General features: G+C 40.4%; 1 protein-coding gene across 3 annotated transcripts in view; it reads right to left on the bottom strand.

Moving 5' to 3' along the window:
• Nucleotides 1-7,169: 7,169 nt before the first annotated feature.
• LOC116570852 (putative adhesion G protein-coupled receptor E4P) overlaps nt 7,170-22,207 on the bottom strand; it is a 56,905-nt gene continuing 41,867 nt past the window's right edge. For all 3 annotated transcript variants that reach the window (XM_032308439.1, XM_032308447.1, XM_032308453.1), the window contains 5 exons: nt 21,887-21,953; nt 19,803-19,894; nt 16,411-16,591; nt 10,118-10,213; nt 7,170-7,854 (listed from right to left, as the gene is read on the bottom strand). In XM_032308439.1, the coding sequence (XP_032164330.1) occupies nt 7,804-7,854; nt 10,118-10,213; nt 16,411-16,591; nt 19,803-19,894; nt 21,887-21,953 (487 nt within the window). In that variant the 3' untranslated portion in view covers nt 7,170-7,803. The remainder of the gene's footprint in view (nt 7,855-10,117; nt 10,214-16,410; nt 16,592-19,802; nt 19,895-21,886; nt 21,954-22,207) is intronic.

Raw genomic sequence — 22,207 nt, 5'->3', positions numbered from 1 at the left:
CTTTTGAGGGCTTGAATGAGAATAAATGGGGAGTCCTACGCTCAATTCATGGTTTATCAACAGCAGAGAATCCTCCCTTGCCTCTTCCAGGTCCCGGTGCTTGTGCATTCCTGCTGCTTGTGGCAGCACACCCCAATCTCTGCCTGCAGCTTTTACACAGCCTGCTTCCCTCCACATATCTATGAATCTTCTCTTCTTAGAAAAACACCAGTCATTGCATTTATGGCCCACTCTAAACCCAGCCTGAGTGCAGTGTGCTACCTGCCACTTCTCTTTTGGCTAGACTAGGTTTCTTTCCTCCATTCTTGGCTCTCTCCTCCCTGACCTCAGCTCCCACCTTTCCTCCTTGTCACTTCTGGACCCAGTTGGTTCTTTGGGCTCTCTCTGGATGGTCACAATTTCTCTGATTTTCAGGGCTTCTGTTCAGCCCTGTCAGATGTCTCTCTCCGCCCCGCCACCACCAAACCATACCAGTTTGGCTTGTTGCATTTTATTTTTTCTTATTTCAAGGAGGCAAAAGTTCTGTACATTGGAAAGTATAAGACACAGAAGGAAATTGAAGAAGACAAATAAATGGAAAGATATCCTGTGTTCATAGATTTTAAGAATGAATGTTATTAAAATGCCTATTCTGCCCCAAGCCATATACAGATTCAATGCAGTTTCTATCAAAATTCTATTGGTATTTTTCAGATTAAAAAAAAAAAAATTCTACAATGGAATATTACTCAGCCATCAAAAATGAAGCCTTGCCATTTGCAACGATGTGGATGGAGCTAGAGGGTATTATGCTAATAATAATGGTAATAATAATGCTAATAATGCTAACAAGGCAAAATAAGTCAATCAGAGAAAGACAATTATCATGTGATTTCAATCATACGTGGAACTTAAGAAACAAAACAGGATCATAGGAGAAGCGAGGGAAAAATAAAACAAGATGAAATCAGGGAGGGAGACAAACCATAAGAGAGACAACTCTAGGAAACAAACTGAGGGCTGCTGGAGGGGAGATGGGTGGGGGAGGGGGTAACTAGGAGGTGGGCATTAAGGAGGGCACGTGCTGGAATGAACACTGGGTGTTACATGCAACTGAAGAATCTCTAAACTTCACCACCGAAACTAAAAAAAAAAAATTTTTCACGCCGAACTACAAAATACTCCAAATAGCTAAAGCAATTCTGAACAAAAAGAAAAAAGCTGGAGGCACCACACTTTCTGCTTTTATTTTTTAAAATTTTATTTTATCTTTTCGGTGTTCCAAGATTCATTGTTTATGCACCACACACTTTCTGATTTTAAATAATATTACAAAACTATAGTGTTCAAAGCAGTATGGTACTGGCCTAAAAACGGACAGACACACCAATAGAACAGAATGGAGGGTCCACAATTAAACCCACACACATAAGGTCAACTAATTTTCAACAAAGTCACTAAGAATGTAGAGTTGGGAAAGGATAGTCTTTTCAGTGAATGGCTTGAGAAAACCAGATATCTACATGGAAATGATTGAAAGTGGACTCTTAGACCATGCACAAAGATCAACTTTTAAAAAAAAAAATTTTACTTATTCATTTGACAGACAGATCACAAGCAGGCAGAGAGGCAGACAGAGAGAGAGGAAGTTGGAAGCAGGCTCCCCGAAGAGCAGAGAGCCCAACGCGGGGCTCGATCCCAGGACCCTGGGATCATGACCTGAGCCAAAGGCAGAGGCTTTAACCCACTGAGCCACCCAGGCGCCCCAAAGATCAACTTTTGATTGATTGATTGATTATATTCAGTTAGTCACTCTACGGTACATCATTAGTTTTTGATGTGTCCAATGATTCATTAGTTCTGTATAACACTCAGTACACAGGTGCCGTCCCTAATACCCATCAGACTAAACACTTCACCTAAGAGCTGAAACTAAAAATCCTAGAGGAAAATTTGGAAGAAAACTTCTTGACATTGATCTTAGCCATAATTTTTTTTTTTTGTCTCTGACGCCGAAAGCACAGGCAACAAGAGCAAAACTGAGTAAGTGGGACGACCTCAAACAAAAAAGTTACTGCACACAAAGGAAGTAATCAACAAAATGAAAAGGGAACATATGAAATGGGATAAAATATTTGCAAATAGGATATAATTGATAAAAGGTTAATATCCAAAATATGTCAGGAACTCATTCAATGCAAATATCAAAACCCCCACAAAAACCAAAACACAACCAAAAAAAAAAAAATCACCCAATGTTGGCATTTAGCTCAGTTAATAGATGGGCACAGGAGCTGAGTAGACATTTTCCAAAGAAGAGACGCAAACGCCCATGAGGTCCCTGGAAGGGTGTTCAACATCACTAATCATCAGAGGGATGTAAATGAAAAGCACATTAGATACCATCTCATACCTGTTAGCATGGTTATTCTATGAAAGTGGAACGTCTACAAAATTGGAAAGAGCGAGGGTGCAGAGAACAGAGAAACATGGCAGGAACGTAACTAGAACAACCACATGATCCACCAATCCCACTCTCCCGGTATTTATCCAAAGGAAAGAAAATCACTGTCTTGAAGAGATAGCTGCACTCCCATGTTCACCTTAGCATTATTCCCAGTAGCCAGTGTATGCAAACAACACTGTCCACTGACAGAGGAATAAAGAAAATGTGATTATTCTATAATGTGTGTGTGTGCGCGCATATTATTCACCTATGAGAAAGAAAGAAGTCCTGCTATTTGCAACAACAGGGATAAAGCTGGAGTGAAATAAACTGGACACAGAAACACAAATCCTGCATGGTCTCACTTTTATATGGCATCTAAAAAAAGTCAAAATACAACAACACAAAATACAATGGAATTTATCAGAGGCTGGGTTGTGGAGGGGGGAGGAAAGATTTGAATCAAAAGATACAATCTGGGGCACCTGGGTGGCTCAGTGGGTTAAAGCCTCTGCCTTTAGCTCAGGTCATGATCTCAGGGTCCTGGGATCGAACCCCACATCGGGCTCTCTGCTCAGCAGGGAGCCTGCTTCCTCCTCTCTCTCTCTCTGCCTGCCTCTCTGCCTACTTGTGATCTCTGTCTGTCAAATAAATAAAAAAGCTTCTTAAAAAAATATTATTTATTTATTTATTTGATGGAGAGAGAAATCACAAGTAGGCAGAAGTAGGCAGAGAGGCAGGCAGATAGAGAGGGAGAAGCAGGCTCCCTGCTCAGCAGGGATCGATGTGGGACTCGATCCCAGGACGCTGAGATCATGACCAGAGCTGAAGACAGAGGCTTAACCCACTGAGCCTCCCAGGCACCCCATAAATAAAATCTTTAAAATAAAAATGATACAATATTTCAGTCATAAGATGAACAGATTATACAGACCTAATGTACACCATGGTGATTATAGTTAGTTAATAATTATGTATTGCATACTTAAAATTTGCTTAGAGAGTAGATCTCAAGTGTGTTATCACCACCCCAGAAAATGATAGCTAGGTGAGGTGATGGATATGCTAATTAGCTTAACTGGGATAATGATTTCACAATGTATGTGTATATCAAATGATATTGTATGCTTTAATTATATACAATTTTAATTTGACAATCAAACCTTAATAATGCTGGAAAAAAACAAACCAGAAAACATGAAAAAACGTTTAACCTCTTGGCTTGAGGGAAATGCTAACGAATCAGGACATACTATCTTACACACATCAGATTAGCCAAAATGAAGAAGCAATACCACATGCTTCAGATCATGATCTGAACTGAAGGCAGACGCTTAGCCGACTGAGCCACCCAGGCGTCTCAGAGCATTGGTTTTTGATCCCTGTTTACCCTCTCAGCACATGGAGAGATAACCTCTATCCAGAATTTTTACTCTTTCCTGTATGCTGTTTTGTACTCTAAAATCCAATCACAGGGAGCCTAGGTGACTCAGCCATTAAGCCTCTGCCTTCCGCTCAGGTCATGCAAGATCCCAGAGTCCTGGGATCGAGCCCCGCATTAGGCTCCCTGCTCATGGGGAACACTGATTCTTCCTCTCCTATTTCCCCTGCTTATGTTCTCTCTCTTGCTGTCTCTATATCAAAATAAATAAATATCTTTAAAAAATTAAAAACCAGGGGCGCCTGGGTGGCTCAGTGGGTTAAAGCCTCTGCCTTCGGCTCGGGTCATGGTCCCAGGGTCCTGGGATCGAGCCCCACATCGGGCTCTCTGCTGAGCGGGGAGCCTGCTTCCTCCTCTCTCTCTGCCTGCCTCTCTGCCTGCTTGTGATCTCTGTCTGTCAAATAAATAAATAAAATCTTTTTTTAAAAATTTTATTTATTTGACAGAGAGAGCACAAGTAGTTAGAGAGGCAGGCAGAGAGAGAGAGAGAGAGGAGGAAGCAGGCTCCCTGCCGAGCAGAGAGCCCGATGCGGGGCTCGATCCCAGGACCCTGGGATCATGACCTGAGCCGAAGGCAGAGGCTTTAAACCACTGAGCCACCCAGGCGCCCCAATAAATAAAATCTTAAAAAAAAAAATTAAAACCAAATCACCTTGTTCCACATTCTTGAATTCCTCCTGCCTTCTATACAGGTAAATGCTAGTTTGCCCTTCATCTCCAAGGTCACTTAAATAGCTACCCATACTAGTCGACGCAGAGAGCAATGTAATTAGTTCTTTCTCCACTGATTGCCGCGAACTCACGTTTCTTCAACCTTCATGCGGTGACTGGCACAATTAGCTGCATATTTAAGTCACCTAGGTAAGTTTTAAAGTACTGTTTGAAATACTCCTTATCCCCTTCGTGTAATGTACAGAGATGCCAATAATCTTGCCTGGGATCTAGTCCTTTCCAATATTACCAGGTAATTCTAATGTGTTCCAAAGCCTGAAAAAACATGAGAAAAAGAGCCCTTCGTCTTACTGTCAAAAAATTTGGAGTTCTTAGAAAATAAATTCTGTTTTCCTGGCCCCTCCCACAGCCATTGTGATACACTTGGTCTGGAACATGTCCAAATACCCACAGCGTTAAAAGCATCCCAGGTGTGTTTCCCACAAGTCAGGGTCCAGGACCACAGCCCCCCAAGCAGCTAGAGGCGTAGTTTCTCATCCTTGGCTGTTCTGTAGATCCCTGGGGATTTGTAAAATTCCTGCAGACCAGGCTGCATCCTGCATCAGCAGATGAGAAGGGCTAGGACTGGACACAGTTATCAGTGGTTGTTAACTGTCCAGCTGATTCCAATGTACATCCAGGCTGAGACCAGTTAAATCATCACCTGATGTTAATCACAATTAACAACAGGTGATGCCAGGTGACAAATACGGATTCTTGCTCTCCCTCTGGGGGAACTGGTCTGCAACAGCTACAGGCTGGGGCAGCTTTTGGAAGGAAGAGGAATTTTGGATAACAGGCTCAGCGATCAGGAAGTTAAGTGCTATGAGAGTGGGGCACATGAAGAGGGAGGCAAAGAGGGCACCAAGAAAACCCCCCAGGGGGCTCTTGACTCTAATGATGTTGTTGCTGGCCATACTCTCTGTCTTGGGATACTCACTGCCCCGATGCCGAGTTCTCTAGATTATCCGAACCAGCACCTATATTGTCTAAGGATTCCCACTCCCTTGCTTTGCCCCCTGAGTCTCAGGTCACCCTGGGGGGTGTCTCATGGGGCAGCCTTCCCTGTGCTCCCCCTTTAGCTACCAGAGATAGGAAAGAGGAAGTCACTCCTTCCTCGTTAAAGACATAGCTTCTGCACCACCTTCAATCTTGGGATGGCCCTGGGAGGAACTACCTCCCAATGCGGTGTGGAGAAGCTGACAAAGTGAGCCAGACTGTGCATGTGAGGAAAAAGAGTTTCATTTTTCCCTAGGCATTAAGCACTAATCAGTGTAACTAAAGTTGAGAAGGGAATGGTCCTCTTTTTTTTTTTTTTAAAGATTTTTAAAATTTATTCATTTGACAGAGAGCGAGAACACAAGCGGGAGTGGGGGAGGACAGAAGGAGAGGGAGAAGCAGACTCCCTGCTGGGCAGGGAGTCCACAGGGCTGGATCCCAGAAACCCTAGGATCACAACCTGAGCTGAAGGCAGATGCTTAACTGACAGAGGTGCCCTGGGAATGGTACCCTGGGAATGGTCATTTCTTTAGTGCATTTGTTTGTATCTTTAAGGAAAACAGTTTGCATTTGCAGCATGATTAGCATTGGCTGGAGGTGGAGAAACCCACTGGGTCAGTACTGGAGAGTGTTGGAGGTGGGGGGGGTGATCCATGTGTGAGCCAGGGGAGAGGACTGTACCCTTCATTCCCAGATGTTCCCTGATCCACAGACAAGGGGTACTCATGCTGCTGACATTCTAGTCTTGGTCTGTTTGCCTTGGGTGTTTTTGCTTAAAGACCTCAATGTAAGATCTGAAAACATAAAATCTTAGACAAGAGCACAGGCAGTAATTTCTCTGACACTGGCTGTAGCAACTTCTTACTAGATCTGTCTCTTGAAGCAAGGGACATCAAAGCAAAAATAAACTCTCGGGACTTCATCAGAACAAAAACTTATGCACAGCAAAGAAAATCATCAACAAAATGAAAAGGAAACCTATTGAATAGAAGATGATATTTTCAAATGATATATTTATTAAGGGGTTAGTATCCAAAATATATAAAAAACTTATACAACTCAACACCAAAAGAACAATCTGATTAAAAAAAGGGTATGGAATCTGAATAGACTTTTTTCCAGAGAGGATATACAGATGGCCAACAGACACATGAAAATAGGTTCAACATCACTCATCAACAGGGAAATGCAAATCAAAACCATAATGAGATATTGCCTCACACCAGCTAGAATGGCTAGAATAAAAAAGACAAGAAATAACAAGTGTTGGTGAAGACACAAAGAAAAGGGCACTGTTGGTAGGAATGTAAATTGGTGCAACCACTATGGAAAACAGTATGGAAGTCCTTCAAAAAATTGAAAAAAGAAATACCATATGATTCAGTAATTCTGCTACTGGGCATTTACCCAAAGAAAACCAAAACACTAATTCGAAAAGATATACGCACCCCCTGTTTATTGCAGCATTATTTACAATAGCCAATATATGGAAGAAACCCAAGTGTCCATCAGTAGATGAACGGATAAAGAAGATGTGGTCTCTATATACAATGGAATATAATTCAGCCATAAAGGGGTGAGATCTTGCCATTTGTGACAACATGGATGGAACTAGAGGATATTATGCTAAGCGAAATAAGAGAGACAGATAAAGACAAATACCATATGATTTCATTTATATGTGGAATCTAAAAAAACAAAACAAATGAATAAACAAACAAAAACCAGAATCAGACCTATAAGTACAGAGAACAAACTGATGGTTGCCAGTAGGGAGGGTATGGGGGAGATGGGCAAATGGGTAGGGTGAGTGCGAGATCTAGGCTTCCAGTTAGGAAAGTCAGAGGGATGAAAGGTATAGCACAGGGCGTATAGTCATTGATATTTTAATAATGTTGTATGGTGACAGATGGTAGCCGTGCCCCAGTGTAAAATGAAAGATGGAGGAAGGGAGGGGAGAGGGAGGAAGAGAGAGAGAGAGAGAGATAGAACAGCTTGCTTCCACAGCAACCCGGGTATGTATCTACCAAGTATGAAAACAGGAGTCAAGAGTTTGAAGGAAGCTCCCCAAACCATGCTATAGAATTAAAACAGGACTTCCATTCACATGTCCAGGGGATGCTGGAAGAGTTAACCCAAACACCTTTGAATAGGTTGCTTTCTTCTCCATCGTCCTTTTCACTCTCAGGAAAGCCGGTAGTGAGTCTGGAGCATGGGTTGCGTTATGCTATGAAGATATGTTGCTGCTTTTCCCAGGGAAGTCCACTGTGTTCTCCACCTCCATTTGGGAAATTGACAGAAGGGAAAGAAAACGCATTAATGACGTGTCAATTTTAAGTAAAAGAAGAGGTGGGTAGGTGCTTCCCGGATTAAAATCAAAGAGCCATATAGACGATTGCATCAAAAGATGATGTACTGGAGGTTTCAAGTAGTCTGCCAGAAAGAGAACCCGATGAGTCATTGCCCATGTGGTGATGAGTCAGTTTCCATCTTTTTGCTCACTGAATTCTCTGAAGGCGAGAACAGCTCTGTTCTGTACCATTGTGCTCTCAGTGCTTAGACAGTGACCGGCACAGACCAGGTTGTCGGTGCATATTTGTTGAAGAATCACACGGCTTTAGCATCCTCAATGGACAGAAGGAGCTGAGGACCACAGAGCTGAAAACACCTGCTCATGGTCAGATAAAGAGAAGGTTGCTGGGTTGCAACTAGAATGGGTCCACCTTCAACAGCTTCTAGTGGTTGATGAGATGCCTTCATTTCTTACTCCTAACTGAATCTCTGCATGCTCTATTTCTCCCTTTCTCTGTATCATGCTTGCCCTATGTTTTGCTCTTTCCACTAAACCACACCATTCCCAGATTATTGTTATATTATGATACACGAATTCTGAGCCTCTGATTTACACCCTTCGATCAAGCTACTTGTTCAGTTTCCACAGACCTTTTTCAAGGTCTGAAGCAGCAAAGAGGAAGAAATGCCTGGCTTAGCTTTGAAGGCTCTGGGACAAAAAAAGAAAGCTGAACATCATGTAGAAACAAACTTCAAACCATGGGTTTCAGAATCTGAGTGTCCCCAGATTTCTGAGAGAAAGCTGTGGGTGGAAATACTGACGGGAACCCACACATTCAATGCCCATGACCTCCACTGTGGAGATTGCACTATTCTTTTATGCTTTTCTGTAACAAATACTGATATGGCTCTTATTATCTTCCAGCATTATTCCAAATGCTTTACTAGCATTAACTCATTTCATTTGGAGATTTTAATCTTCAGGGAACCTTTGACTCCCCAGGACTCAGCACAGTGTGTGTGGCTATAAGAGACCGAAAGAAAATTGCCAGTGGATTGAAGTGTTCATGGATGATTCACCTCAAGGAACAAAAGCAACAGATCTGGGTTTCTGAAAGCTACAGACTGAATGATGAAAATGCAATCATATACAGTGTGGAGATTCCTCAAGAAATTAAAAATAGAGCTGCCCTATGACCCTGCAATTGCACTCCTGGGTATTTACCCCAAAGATACAGATGTCGTGAAAAGAAGGGCCATCTGTACCCCAATGTTTATAGCAGCAATGGCCACGGTTGCCAAACTATGGAAAGAACCAAGATGCCCTTCAAAGGACGAATGGATAAGGAAGATGTGGTCCATATACACTCTGGAGTATTATGCCTCCATCAGAAAGGATGAATGCCCAACTTTTGTAGCAACATGGATGGGACTGGAAGAGATTATGCTGAGTGAAATAAGTCAAGCAGAGAGAGTCAATTTTCATATGGTTTCACTTATTTGTGGAGCATAACAAATATCATGGAGGACAAGGGGTGTTAGAGAGGAGAAGGGAGTTGGGGGAAATTGGAAGGGGAGGTGAACCATGAGAGACTATGGAGTCTGAAAAACAATCTGAGGGGTTTGAAGTGGCAGGGGTGTGGGAGATTGGGGTACCAGGTGGTGGGTATTAGAGAGGGCACGGATTGTATGGAGCACTGGGTGTGGTGAAAAAATAATGAATACTGTTTTTCTGAAAATAAATAAATTGAAAAAATAAAAAAAAAAGCAATCATATAAAAAATAAGAAAGCATAAGGTAGTGATTGGGGATGGATAGATGGGCAGAGATGAGATAATGCTACTGCATGAAAATGTTAATTGTAGACTATAGGTAGTGTATAGATGGATATTCATTGTAAAATTATTAAAACTTTCCTGTATCTGAGGGCACCTGGGTGGCTCAGATGGTTAAGTGACTGACTTCAACCCAGGTCATGATCCCAGGGTCCTGGGATCGAGCCCTGCATTGGACTCCTTGCTCATCAGAGAGCCTGCTTCTCCCCACCACCCACCCCGCTCAAATTAATGTGGAATATTCCAGTAGAGTCTTGTACAAATAAGTCCAGAAAGATTCCACCCTTGGCTGAAGATCCTCATTTTTGAAGACTGCTCCCTCTATGAAAAGCAAGGATCAGGTATCTCAAATGATGAAATCAAGAAAGGTCAGACATGGGGAGAAGCATGAAATGAGAGAAGAGGAAATCTTACCGTTTTGGTCTGGGTGACTGAGCCAAAAAAGTCATAGTTGCCAGTTTCTGTCCTTTTCCTCATCTTCTTGAACCAGCGTCTGTATTCTTCTCGTACCTAACATGCAAGCACACAGAAATGGACCTCATTTCAGAGAGTATGAACAAGGAATCAATGCCATAAAATGGGCTCTGGAGGGCGTGAATTCCTTCCTCCCTTCCCCTGCCAGTTTTTCAAGTGACTTGCAACCTCACTCATTGGCCATAGAGACCCTCCCATTAATGTTTTATGAATTGCATTTATATCGTTAACGCATTTTTTTTTTTTACAATTTTCATTGTGATGGAGCATATATAACATAAATTTGCCACAGTATCCATTTTTTGGGTATACAGTTCAGTGGTGTCAATTATATTCATGACATTGTGGAACCATCACTGCCATCCATTTTTGAAAACTTTCTTATCACCCTGATAGCCATCAAGCAGCACCTTCCCATCTCCACTCCCCAGCCATTAGTAACGTCTACGCTGTATTCTGTCCCTATGAATTTACCTATTGTAGATATTTCATGTAAGTGGAATCACACAAAATTTGCCCATTATCTTTGGCTCATTTTATTTAGCATCATGTTTTCAAGACTTATCCTTGCTGTAGAATGTATCAAAACTTCATTCCTTTTTATGGCTGGATAGTAGTCCATTGTATGGGATACCACTGCATATCTACTAGGATGGCCATATGGATTTTTAAATGATAACTAGTGCTGGTGAGGATGTGGAGAATTTGGAACCTCTGTACATTGCTGATGGGAATGGAAAATGGTGCTCCATTGTGGAAAACCACTGTGGTTCCTTTAACACGTAGACAGAAATACCAGAGGACCCAGAAATTCCACCCCTAGCTACATCTGAAAGACTTGAACATAGGGATTTAGATGGATACTTGTACACCAATGTTCATTGCAGTTCCTATCTCTTTTGATGATGTTTGCTGCCTTCAGCTCAGGTCATGATCTCAGGGTTCTAGGATCGAGTCCTGCATCGGGCTCTCTGCTCCGCAGGTAGCCTTCCTTCTCTCTCTCTCTCTCTCTCTCTCTCTTTCTTTCTCTGCCTGCCTCCCTACCTACTTGTAAAATAAATAAAATTTTAAAAAAAATTTAAAAAAGGAACGTATCTAAATGGCTGTTATTCAGAATGAGACCTCATGAGCATGCAATGCAAGCAATGAAGAGAAATTCGAGGGGTCTCTTTATGATGAGGGCACTTGTGACAGAAGTCCCCCACCATACCCCCTAACAAGCAGAGCACTCAAGTCTGGTTCCCAGTCAGATGTCCCTAATTGCCGAATGTTAGCTTTGACGCTCATCCAGCATGTCACTAAGGGTTAGTTTTGTCCCTGGAGTGACTTTGTGAAACACATATAAGGATCATACAGAGGGAAAAGATACAATTGTAGTTTGATAAGGCATGAAAGTTTTAAGTATTTTTATGGTATTTTATTTTATTTTAAAGATTATTTATTTATTTATTTGACAGAGATCACAAGCAGGCAGAGAGATAGGCGGGGCGGGGGGGGAGGAAGCAGGCTCCCCGCTGAGCAGAGAGCCCGAGGTGGGGTTCGATCCCAGGACCTTGGGGTCATGACCTGAGCCAAAGGCAGAGGCTTTAACCCACTGAGCCACGCAGGTGCCCCTTTATGGTATTTAAAAATATATAATAATAATGATGAACTCTTTGAGGATAAAGAACTTCTAAGACTGGCAAAAACTGAAAGAATATGGAACCACTAAGCTGGCCCTGCAAGAAATACTAAGGGGGGTTCTCTAAAAGAAGAAAGACCTATGGGATATGGATTAGACGTCTTAGAGAGAACAACTGAGAATTCTTCCCTTGCCTCCTGAGATATAAAAACTCTAGAATACTCTAGATATAAAACCTCTAGAATACTCAAGTAACTATAATGTGTGATATAATTATAATATGATCTTGCTGATGACAATGTACTGGAAGGTATTGCATATTTCTAAAAAGCGAGCAGACCAGATTTTATATTTATACATATACTTATATACACATATAAACACATTTATATTTAATTTTTTTAAAAAGATTTTATTTATTTATTTGAGAGAGAGAGAATGAGAGAGAGAGACCATGAGAGGGGGAAAAGGTCAGAGGGAGAAGCAGACTCCTCGCTGAGCAGGGAGCCCGATGCAGGACTCGATCCCAGGACTCCAAGATCATGACCTGAGCCAAAGGTAGTCACCCAAACAACTGAGCCACTCAGGTGCCCCTATATTTAAATTTTTAGAGATAAATATAAAATTTTTGAAGATATAAAAATATTTATATTTAAATTAAAATATATAAAGTAAAAATTAAAAAAATATAACGTGACAGGACATTAGATTACATGAAGCTGAACAAACAAAAAAATGGAGACTAAGTTATTTAGGGGAAAGCAAAATTGTAGGTAAAAATCATATATTTATAAGGTCCCATTGATCAATATAACATGGAGGACATTAAGAGAAGGAAAGGAAGAGTGAATTGGGGGAAGTCGGAGGGGGAGATGAACCAGGAGAGACTGTGGACTCTGAGAAACCAACTGAGGGTTTGGAGGGGAGGGAGGTGGGGGGTTAGGTGAGCCTGGTGGTGGGTATTAAGGAGGGCATGTATTGCATGGAGCACGGGGTGTGGTGCATAAACAATGAATCTTGGAACACTGAAGAAATAAAATGCAATGATTTAAAAAAAGAGTTTGAGTTTGAATCAACTTGGAAGGTGATGCTGGGTCCTGTCCTCATCAAAAACCCATCATTAGATTATCCTTTGAAGTTGACTGGTAGGAGAGATATGGAAGTTGCCCAAGTGTCCAATGATAGATGAATGGACAAAGAAGAAGGGGTGTGTGTGTATCTGTGAGTCTGTGGAATATTACTCAACCATAAAAAATCATAAAAAATGAATTTTATGTGGAATATTACTCAATCATAAAAAATGAAATCTTGCCATTTGCAACAATATGGATGGACCTAGACGTTATAATGCTAAGCGAAATAAGTCAGAGAAAGACAAATATCATATGATTTCACTCATATATGGACTATAAGAAACAAAACAAATGAACAAACAAAAAGGAAAAAAGAGACAAACAAAGAAACAGATGGTTAACTACAGAGAACAAACCGGTGGTTGCCAGAGGGGGGGGTGGGTAGGGGATGGGTGAAATAGGTGAGGGGGATTAAGAGTGGACTTATCAGGGCGTCTGGGTGGCTCAGTCGGTTAAAGCCTCTGCCTTCGGCTCAGATCATGATCTCGGGGTCCTGGGATCGAGCCCTGCATTGGGCTCTCTGCTCCGCCGAGAGCCTGCTTCCTCCTCTCTCTCCCTGCCTGCCTCTCTTGCTTACTTGTGACCTCTGTCAAATAAATAAATAAAATCTTAAAAAAAAAAAAAAAGAGTGCACTTATCATGATGAGCACTGAGTAACGCATGGAAATGTTGACTCATTATATTGCACACCTGAAACTAATATAACACTATTAATTATACTGAACTATTAATTATACTGAACTATTAATTATACTGAAATAAAAAAAAGTAAAGCTGGCTGGTAGGAGACAGTACTCTTTATCTTTGGGGTCTTATAAAATTAATGTAATCAATCCTAGGAAGTGATCATTATAAGTATAGTGTAGTATTCCTGTAGCTTTCTGAAAGTGATGGCCAAATCTAGTGGTACTAGGAAACATAAGTAAACATCTGGTGCTGGTATTTTAAAATGCATTGAAGTTTGGTAAGTATTATAACTGTTGTATTTGTGTACTTTTAAAAAAAGATTTTATTTATTTATTTGACAGAGAGAGAGAGAGAGAGAGAGATCACAAGTAGGCAGAGAGGCAGGCAGAGAGAGGGGGAAGCAGGCTCCCTGCTGAGGGGAGAACCCCCTGTGGGGCTCGATCCCAGGACCCTGACCTGAGATCATGACCTGAGCCGAAAGCAGAGGCTTTAACCCACTGAGCCACCCAGGCACCCCTATATTTGTGTACTTTTGCTGCTGTCTAATTTTTCCTGGTTTCTAAAGGGTTCAGTTGTATTAAACGTTTTATTGTATTTTAAATTTAAGTTGCAATGAAATGATTGAGAAAAATTTACTTCATTTTGTTAACTAGCTACCATATAAATTTAATGATTGAACATTAATTCCATACATGTGGGGCACCTGGCTGGCTCAGTCTGTGCAACATGTGACTCTTGGTCTCAGGGTTATAAATTTGAGCCCCACGCTGAGTGTAGAGATGACTTAAAGATAATTTTTTTTTTTTTTTGCTGAAAGTGACCTTTATTTTTATTTTTTTACTATGTTCAGTTAGCCAACATATAGGACATCATCAGTTCTTGATGTAGTGTTCAATGACTCATCAGTTGCGTGTAACACCCAGTGCTCATCACAACATGTGACCTTAATATCCATCACGTGTTTAATAGCATTACATGTAGTACTTACTGTATTTTTTCACACCCATCATTCTACCAGCCAGTAAAACAGCCAATTAGTAAGTCCCAATGGCAATGATTGCAAAGTGAAATTGAAAATCTTGTAAAAATGAATTAAGTCAAGCAGACAATTATCATATGGTTTCACTTATTTGTGGGACATAAGGAATAGCATGGAGGAGAAGGAAGGGAAAAGTGAAGTGGGGGGAATCGGAGGGGAAGACAAACCATGAGAGGCTGTGGACTGAGAGGTTTAGAGGGGGTGGGGGTGGGGAGGATGGGTTAGCCCAGAGATAGTTATTAAGGAGGGCAAGTATTGCACGGAGCACTGGGTGTTATATGCAAACAATGAATCTTGGAACACTACATCAAAAACTAATGATGTGGTCCATATACACTATGGAGTATGATGCCTCCATCAGAAAGGATGAATACCCAAAATTGTAGCAACATGAACGGGACTGGAAGAGATTATGTTGAGTCAAATCAGTCAAGCAGAGAGAGTCAATTTTCATATGGTTTCACTTATTTGTGAAGCATGACAAATAGCATGGAGGACATGGGGAGTTAGAGAGGAGAAGGGAGTTGGGGGAAATTGGAAGCGGAGGTGAACCATGAGAGACTATGGACTCTGAAAAACAATCTGAGGGGTTTGAAGTGGTGCGGGAGTGGGAGGTTGGGGGAACCAGGTGGTGGGTATTAGAGAGGGCACGGATTGCATGGAGCACTGGGTGTGGTGCAAAAATAATGAATACTGTTATGCTGAGAATAAATAAAAAATAAATAAATTTAAAAAAACTAATGATGTACCTTATGGTTACTAATATAACATAATAAAAAAATTTAAAAATCTGTAAGCTCATAAAATCAGTGACTGTGATGTTGGAGAATTTTCAAAACACAGTAGACCAGGGGTCAGCAACCTACGCCCCCAGGCCCAATGTAGTCCATTACTTATTTGTGTAAATAAAGTTTTGCCTTGCCCATTCGTTGACATACTGTCTATGGGCACTTTCATGGTACCAGAGCACAGGTGAATAGATACAACAGAAATCTTACAGCCTGCAAAGCCAAAAATATTTCCTGATACTTTAAGAAAAGTTTGCCAACCCTTACAATAGACAAAAATCTTGCAAATTGGACCAGATAATTTAAAAAAGTGAAACTCTAAAAAGACAAGATAGGCACACCCAAGAAAATGATTAAGCCATCAAAAGATTCAGAGATCCTTGTAAAATTAACAAATTCCAAACTATTTGTGTGAAATTGCAGTTTATAAAAGTTGAGCATCACATAAAAATTATTCTATTATAGCTCCCACACCATAATGCATAAAATAATGCCCCTTCAAAGTCAACATTTGATTCTTTTGTCATTCTAAGAATTAGCCCACGTTTACAATTACAAACTCAGTATTTAAATGTAATAACCCAGAATTGTTTTCGTAGCGTAGGGATTTTTTGTAAAGTCCTATAAGACGATCTCTCAGCATTTACTGTGTTTTCTGCATTTTTTTTTTCTCATTGTCAGATTCTTAACGTCTGATTGTGGGCCTTGTATGGCTCTACCCAGTTTCTACTACTTCAATGCAGGTTCAAATTACTGGAAGCAAGAGACAGAAATCCTGGAAAGGTGGTCCCTGGGACAAAACTTAAGATGTGGAAGAAAGAGCCCCACCTCCCTCACCCTTCCACCCCCCAAACACACATACACAACCACTACCCAAGCAATGGAGAAGCCCAAGAGACAGAAAGTAGCAGTAGAACGTGAGAAACGCAGAGACAGTGGAATATGTGGAGGGCAGATTGGTTTACCTTGTGATTGAGAAGACAGTAGACCAGGTAGATGTAGACGCCCTGTAGGACATTGATGATGGTGAAGGAATAGGCCATTACTGACCTGATGGGGTCCAGTACTCCTTCCACCAGAAAGAAACCAAGGCCCCAAGAACAGCCCAAAATGAAAAGCTGAGCAATGGCTTTGAATGCCAGCATCCTGCCAAAACCAATACACAGCATGATGTTATTCATCTCAGCTCCATGGCTCACGGCAATGGTTTCTCTCACATACTGGGATGGTTTTACTCTTGCTTCAGGGCTTCAGGACTTAGAATGTCAGCCTGTTCAACATGATTACCCCTGGCAGGAGTGTTATAGAGACTGACTGGTATGTAATGCTAGTATAATATATTGTGAAGTGTTAAATATCACGTGTAATTATTGATAGAAAGTAATACATTACAAATATACAAAAAGTATACATTTTTGTTTGGTATAATGAAATAGCATATGTTCCAGTATTCATAATAGTAACATAATGGCATTTATTAGAATTATATACCATAAGTGTATTAACTATGTTTTTTATTTTCTGTAGTCTGTTGGTGTGACAACTGGAACCTTGCCGGACCGACCCCCCCTCCCCCCCAGCCGCCCAGGGCCTGCCCCTCCTGGGGTTAGCCAATTCTTAGAGTGTACCTTTCAAATGCAAACCAACCAACCCAAAGCTCACACCCTCAACCACCTCCTTTATGGGTCTCTCACATTCCAGGCCACTATTCATCTGCCTTAATCACCCCAGGGCCAGGTACCAGACAACTGGGGAAAGTCCCTATGCCCAGAAACACACTGGCATTTTTCTTTTCTTTTTTAAAAATTTTATTTAAATTTAATTAACATAGAGTGTATTATTAGTTTCATAGATAGAGTTCAGTGATTCATCAGTTGCATACAACACCCAGTGCTTATTATATCAAGTGCCCTTCTTAGTGCCCATCACCCAGTTACCCTATCCCCACAACCACTTCCCTTCCACAACCCTCAGTGTGTTTTCCTATAGTCAAGAGTCTCTCAAATTTATAGGGAACAAGAAAAAAACCCAAACAGCCAGAGGAATGTTGAAAAAGAAAACCAAAGATGGTGGGATCATAATTCCAGACTTCAAGCTCTTACTACAAATCTGTCATCATCAAGACAGTATGGTACTGGCACAAAAACAGACACATAGATCAATGGAAGAAAATAGAGAACCCAGAAATGGACCCTCAACCCTATGGTCAACTGATCTTTGACAAAGCAGGAAAGAACATCCAATGGCAAAAAGACAGTCTGTTCAACAAATGGTGTTGGGACAATTGGACAGCCATGTGCAGAAGAATGAAACTGGACCATTTCCTTACACCACACACAAAAATAGACTCAAAATGGATGGAAGACCTAAATTTGAGACAGGAATCCATCAAAATCTTAGAGGAGAACATAGGCAGCAACCTTTTCAATCTTGGCCACAGCAAGTTCTTGCTAGACATATCTCCAAAGGCAAGGGAAACAAAAGCAAAAATGAACTATTGGGACTACATCAAGATAAAAGCTTTTGCATAGTAAAGGAAATAGTCAACAAAACCAAAACAACCTATAGAATGGGAAAAGATATTTGCAAATGTCTTACCAGATAAAGGGTTAGTATCTAAGATTTATAAAGTACTTATCAATCTCAACACCCCAAAAACAAAGAATCTGGAAAAGAAATGGGCAGAAGACATGAATAGATACTTCTCCAAAGATGACATACAAATGGCCAACAGACACATGAAAAATTACTCCACATTACTCGGCATCAGGGTAATACAAGTCAAAACCACAATGAGATACCACCTCCTACCAGTCAGAATGGCTAAAATTAACAAAACAGGAAACAGCAATGTTGGTGAAGATGTGGAGAAAGGGGAACCCTCTTACACTGTTGGTGGGAATGCGAGCTGGTACAGCCACTATGGGAAGCAGTATGGAGGTTCCTCAAGAAGTTAAAAATACAGCTACCCTACAACCCAGCAATTGCAATACTAGGTATTTACCCAAAAGAAAAAAAAAAAACACACAATGATCTGAAGGGGAACCCGCATCCCAATGTTTATAATAGCGATATCCACAATAACTCAACTATGTAGAGAGCCAAGATGTCCATTGACAGATGAATGCATAAAGAAGAGATGGTCTATATATATATATATATACACATACACACACAATGGAATATTACCCAGCCATCAAAAAAGATGAAATCTTACCATTTACATGGATGTGGATGGAACCGGAATTATGCGGAGTGAAATAAGTCAATCACAGAAAGACAATTATCATATGGTTTCACTCATATGTGGAATTTAAGAAACAAAACAGAGGATCATAGGGGAAGGATAGAATAAGATGACGTCAGAGAGGGAGACAAACCGTGCGATTCTTAACTCTAGGGAACAAGCTGAGGGTTGCTGGAGGGGAGGTGGGTGGGGGGATGGGGTAACTGGGTGATGGGCATTGAGGAGGCACTTAGTAAACATTAAGTCACGCAATGGATGGGTAACAACTCTACATTGAAAATTAATGCCACACCACATGTTAACTAATTGAATTTAAATAAAATACATTTAAAAAGAGTCTCTTACTGGAATTTTTCAAACTAGTCGATCCTAAGCCTGTTTACCCTGCTATACCTATTTCCCACAGACACCACAATAAAGGTACTTGCCTACAATTTCCCCTGTCCCCCGCCTGCTAGCCAACTCTGGTGTTTCCCCAGAAAATCCCCTTCTTGTGGCGCAGCATGCCTTGCCTCTCAGGGTCTGTGAGTATAACAAATTATCTTTTCAATGGCAGCTCCCTCCTGATCTAGTGTTCTTATTATGTACCTAAATAACACCGTGCATAAAGCAAGTTAATACAATAATATTAATTACAACCTATGATTCACAACATTAAGTACGGAAAAGGACTTCTTGTAGAAATACAACCCTATTAGAGATTCATGTGCTGGATAAACTTTGCTTTTTACCTGGACCATAGACATTCCCCCAAATTATAAAAATAAGGGAAATTGCAAAGACATTATTCTCTTAATTCAGGGTTTCTTAACTTCACCACTACTGACATTTGGGTAGGTCACCTTTGTGTGTATATATGTGTATGGGGGGAGCTGTCCCGTGCGTCATAGGATGTCATAGGATGTCATGGCATCCCAGGTCGCTAACATCTAGATGCCAGTAGCAGCCTTCCCCTTTTCACCCTCCACCCCATCTTGCGACAACCAAAAATGTCTCCAGAAAATTACCCCTCATTTTAGAATCACTGCCCCCACTTTACACAGTGAAATATTCTGGAGGGGGAAAAAAAACCAAACCTCTTTTGCATTTTCTGGCGCTGTGCCCACCTACCTTGTGTTGTGCATCCTGGATAATTCATTATTGAGGGAGCTAAGCTGGTTTTTTAAAATGCATAGGGTGGTCAGATAGAAGGAAAAATTGATCTGTGGAAATGACATGAAGGGCAGAGTTTAAAGTAGGCTAATATCTGATAATAAAATAAAAAAATGAGATTTAAAAAAGGAATTCATTCTTGAAACTTGTAAAATATGTTCAGGATTTCTGAAACTCTCTGGATATATGTCTCGATTATTTTCTATGATTATGTTGTTAGCCAACATATAGTACATCATTAGTTTTTGATGTTGTGTTCAACAGTCCATTAGTTGCATATGCCTTGATTTTTTAAAAAATTAGCCTCCGTTTTTTTAAAAAAGATTTTATTTATTTATTTGACAGATAGAGATCACCAGTAGGTAGAGAGGCAGGCTGAGAGAGACAGGAGGAAGCAGGCTCCCTGCTGAGCAGAGAGCCCGATGTGGGCTCAATCCCAGAACCCTGAGATCATAACCTGAGCCGAAGGCAGAGGCTTAACCCACTGAGCCACCCAGGTGCCCCTAGCCTCCGTTTTTTTATGACCAGAGAAGCAATATATGTTCATTATCCAAAATTAGGAAAATGCAGAAAAACAGACAGAACTTACCTGAAATTCTGGTGAAGAAACTCATATGCAGAGATAAGCACTATTTCCATTTTGGTGCTTACCTTTTCATAACAAAATTTTAGGATCACTAAATGTTTTACACAACCATTAAAAAACACCCAAGATTGATGGTCAAATTGTATTTGCAAAACACATTCTATTAATTCAGAGAGGAAATCTGATTGAGGCTTGTAGTCTAGTTGATGTGACTGTACCAATGTCATTTTCCTGGTTTTGGTATTTTACCATGATTATGTAAAATATTATCTTTGAGTAAAGCTGAGTGAAGGCTACTTGGAACTCTTTGAACTATTTCTGCAAGTTCTTGTGAATTTTAAGTTATTTGTAATGAAAAAGATAGCTAGTGTTGGTGAACATGTGAGGAAATTGGGACAATTGCACACCTCTTGGTGGGAATGTAAGTTGGTGCAGCTGCTGTAGACAACAGTATGGAGCTTCTTCAAAGTATTTAAAATATAACTGACTTGTGATCCAGCAATCCCACTTCTGGATATCTATCCTAAAGAATTGAGTTTGTGTTGGGATGAGCACTGAGTGTTATATGCAATGATGAATCATTGAACACTACATCTGAAACTAATAATGGACTATACGTTGGTTAACTGAATTTAGATAATAAAAAAGGAATTGAAGTTCAAATCTTGAAGAGATATCCATACTCCCATACTCCATGCGACATTATTCACAAAAGCCAAGATGCGTAAACAACCTAAGTATCCATTAAGAGAATGGGTAGAGTAGATTTGATAGCAATAGCTCATTGTGTAAATAGATGGACAGACACAGTGGAATATTGCTCGGCCCTAAAAAAGAAGAAGACCTTACACTATGTGGCCACACGGATGAACCTTTAGGACATGATGGTAGGTGAAATAAGCCAGTCACAGAAGGATTAATACGGCATGACTTCACTTACACGAGGTGTCCAAATAGTCAAACTCATAGAAACAGAGAGTAGGATGGTGGTGTTGGGGTCTGGGGCTGGAAAAGGGATATAAGGAATTATGATTCAGGAGGTATAATGTTCCAGTCATGCAAGCTGATTACGCTCTAGAACTCTGCTGTATGACGCCATCATGTCCATGTTTGACAATACTGCATTGAACCCCTAAAATTTTACTAAGAGGATACAGCTCATGTTAAATGATTTTATTATAATTTTTAAAAAGCTGATTGACAGTGACCACATATTTTTTTAGAAAGCCAAATTATCAGTGATTCCGCTGAGGTAACATGAGATGTCTTCATCTCAGCTCAGATGTGACTCTTTCCACAAAGAGAAGGGTCCATACATAGTCTCTTAGTATGTTCTGTTCTAAGTCTAAAGACTCTAAAGAAAATTTAAATAGGTCTCTATCCAATGATTCCTTTGTCAAATCACAAAACACGGTATTTTCTATATCCAAAGTGACAACAAAAATTATACACCTACCAAAATAATAACAAAAACAGGTCCCATGAAGCTCCAAATAAATCTTCCATGGAAGTTGAGCCAGCAGCTGAAAAACAGAACAAACAACTTTCCAGATCTTCATAAAAAGAAACAAATGCATTTATTTATTTTTATTTTTTTAATTTTTAAAGTTTTTAAAAGTTAAAAAAATTATGAAGGACGGCACATATTGCATAGAGCACTGGGATGTTATATGTAAACAATAAATCTTGGAACAGTACATCAAGAACTAGTGATGTACTGTAGGGTGACTAACATAACATAATAATAATAATAATAAAAATAAAAATTTTAAGAAAA

This window comes from Mustela erminea, chromosome 1, assembly GCF_009829155.1.
Source record: "Mustela erminea isolate mMusErm1 chromosome 1, mMusErm1.Pri, whole genome shotgun sequence".
Lineage (NCBI taxonomy): Eukaryota > Metazoa > Chordata > Mammalia > Carnivora > Mustelidae > Mustela > Mustela erminea.
This window is presented reverse-complemented; position numbering and strand designations above follow the sequence as displayed.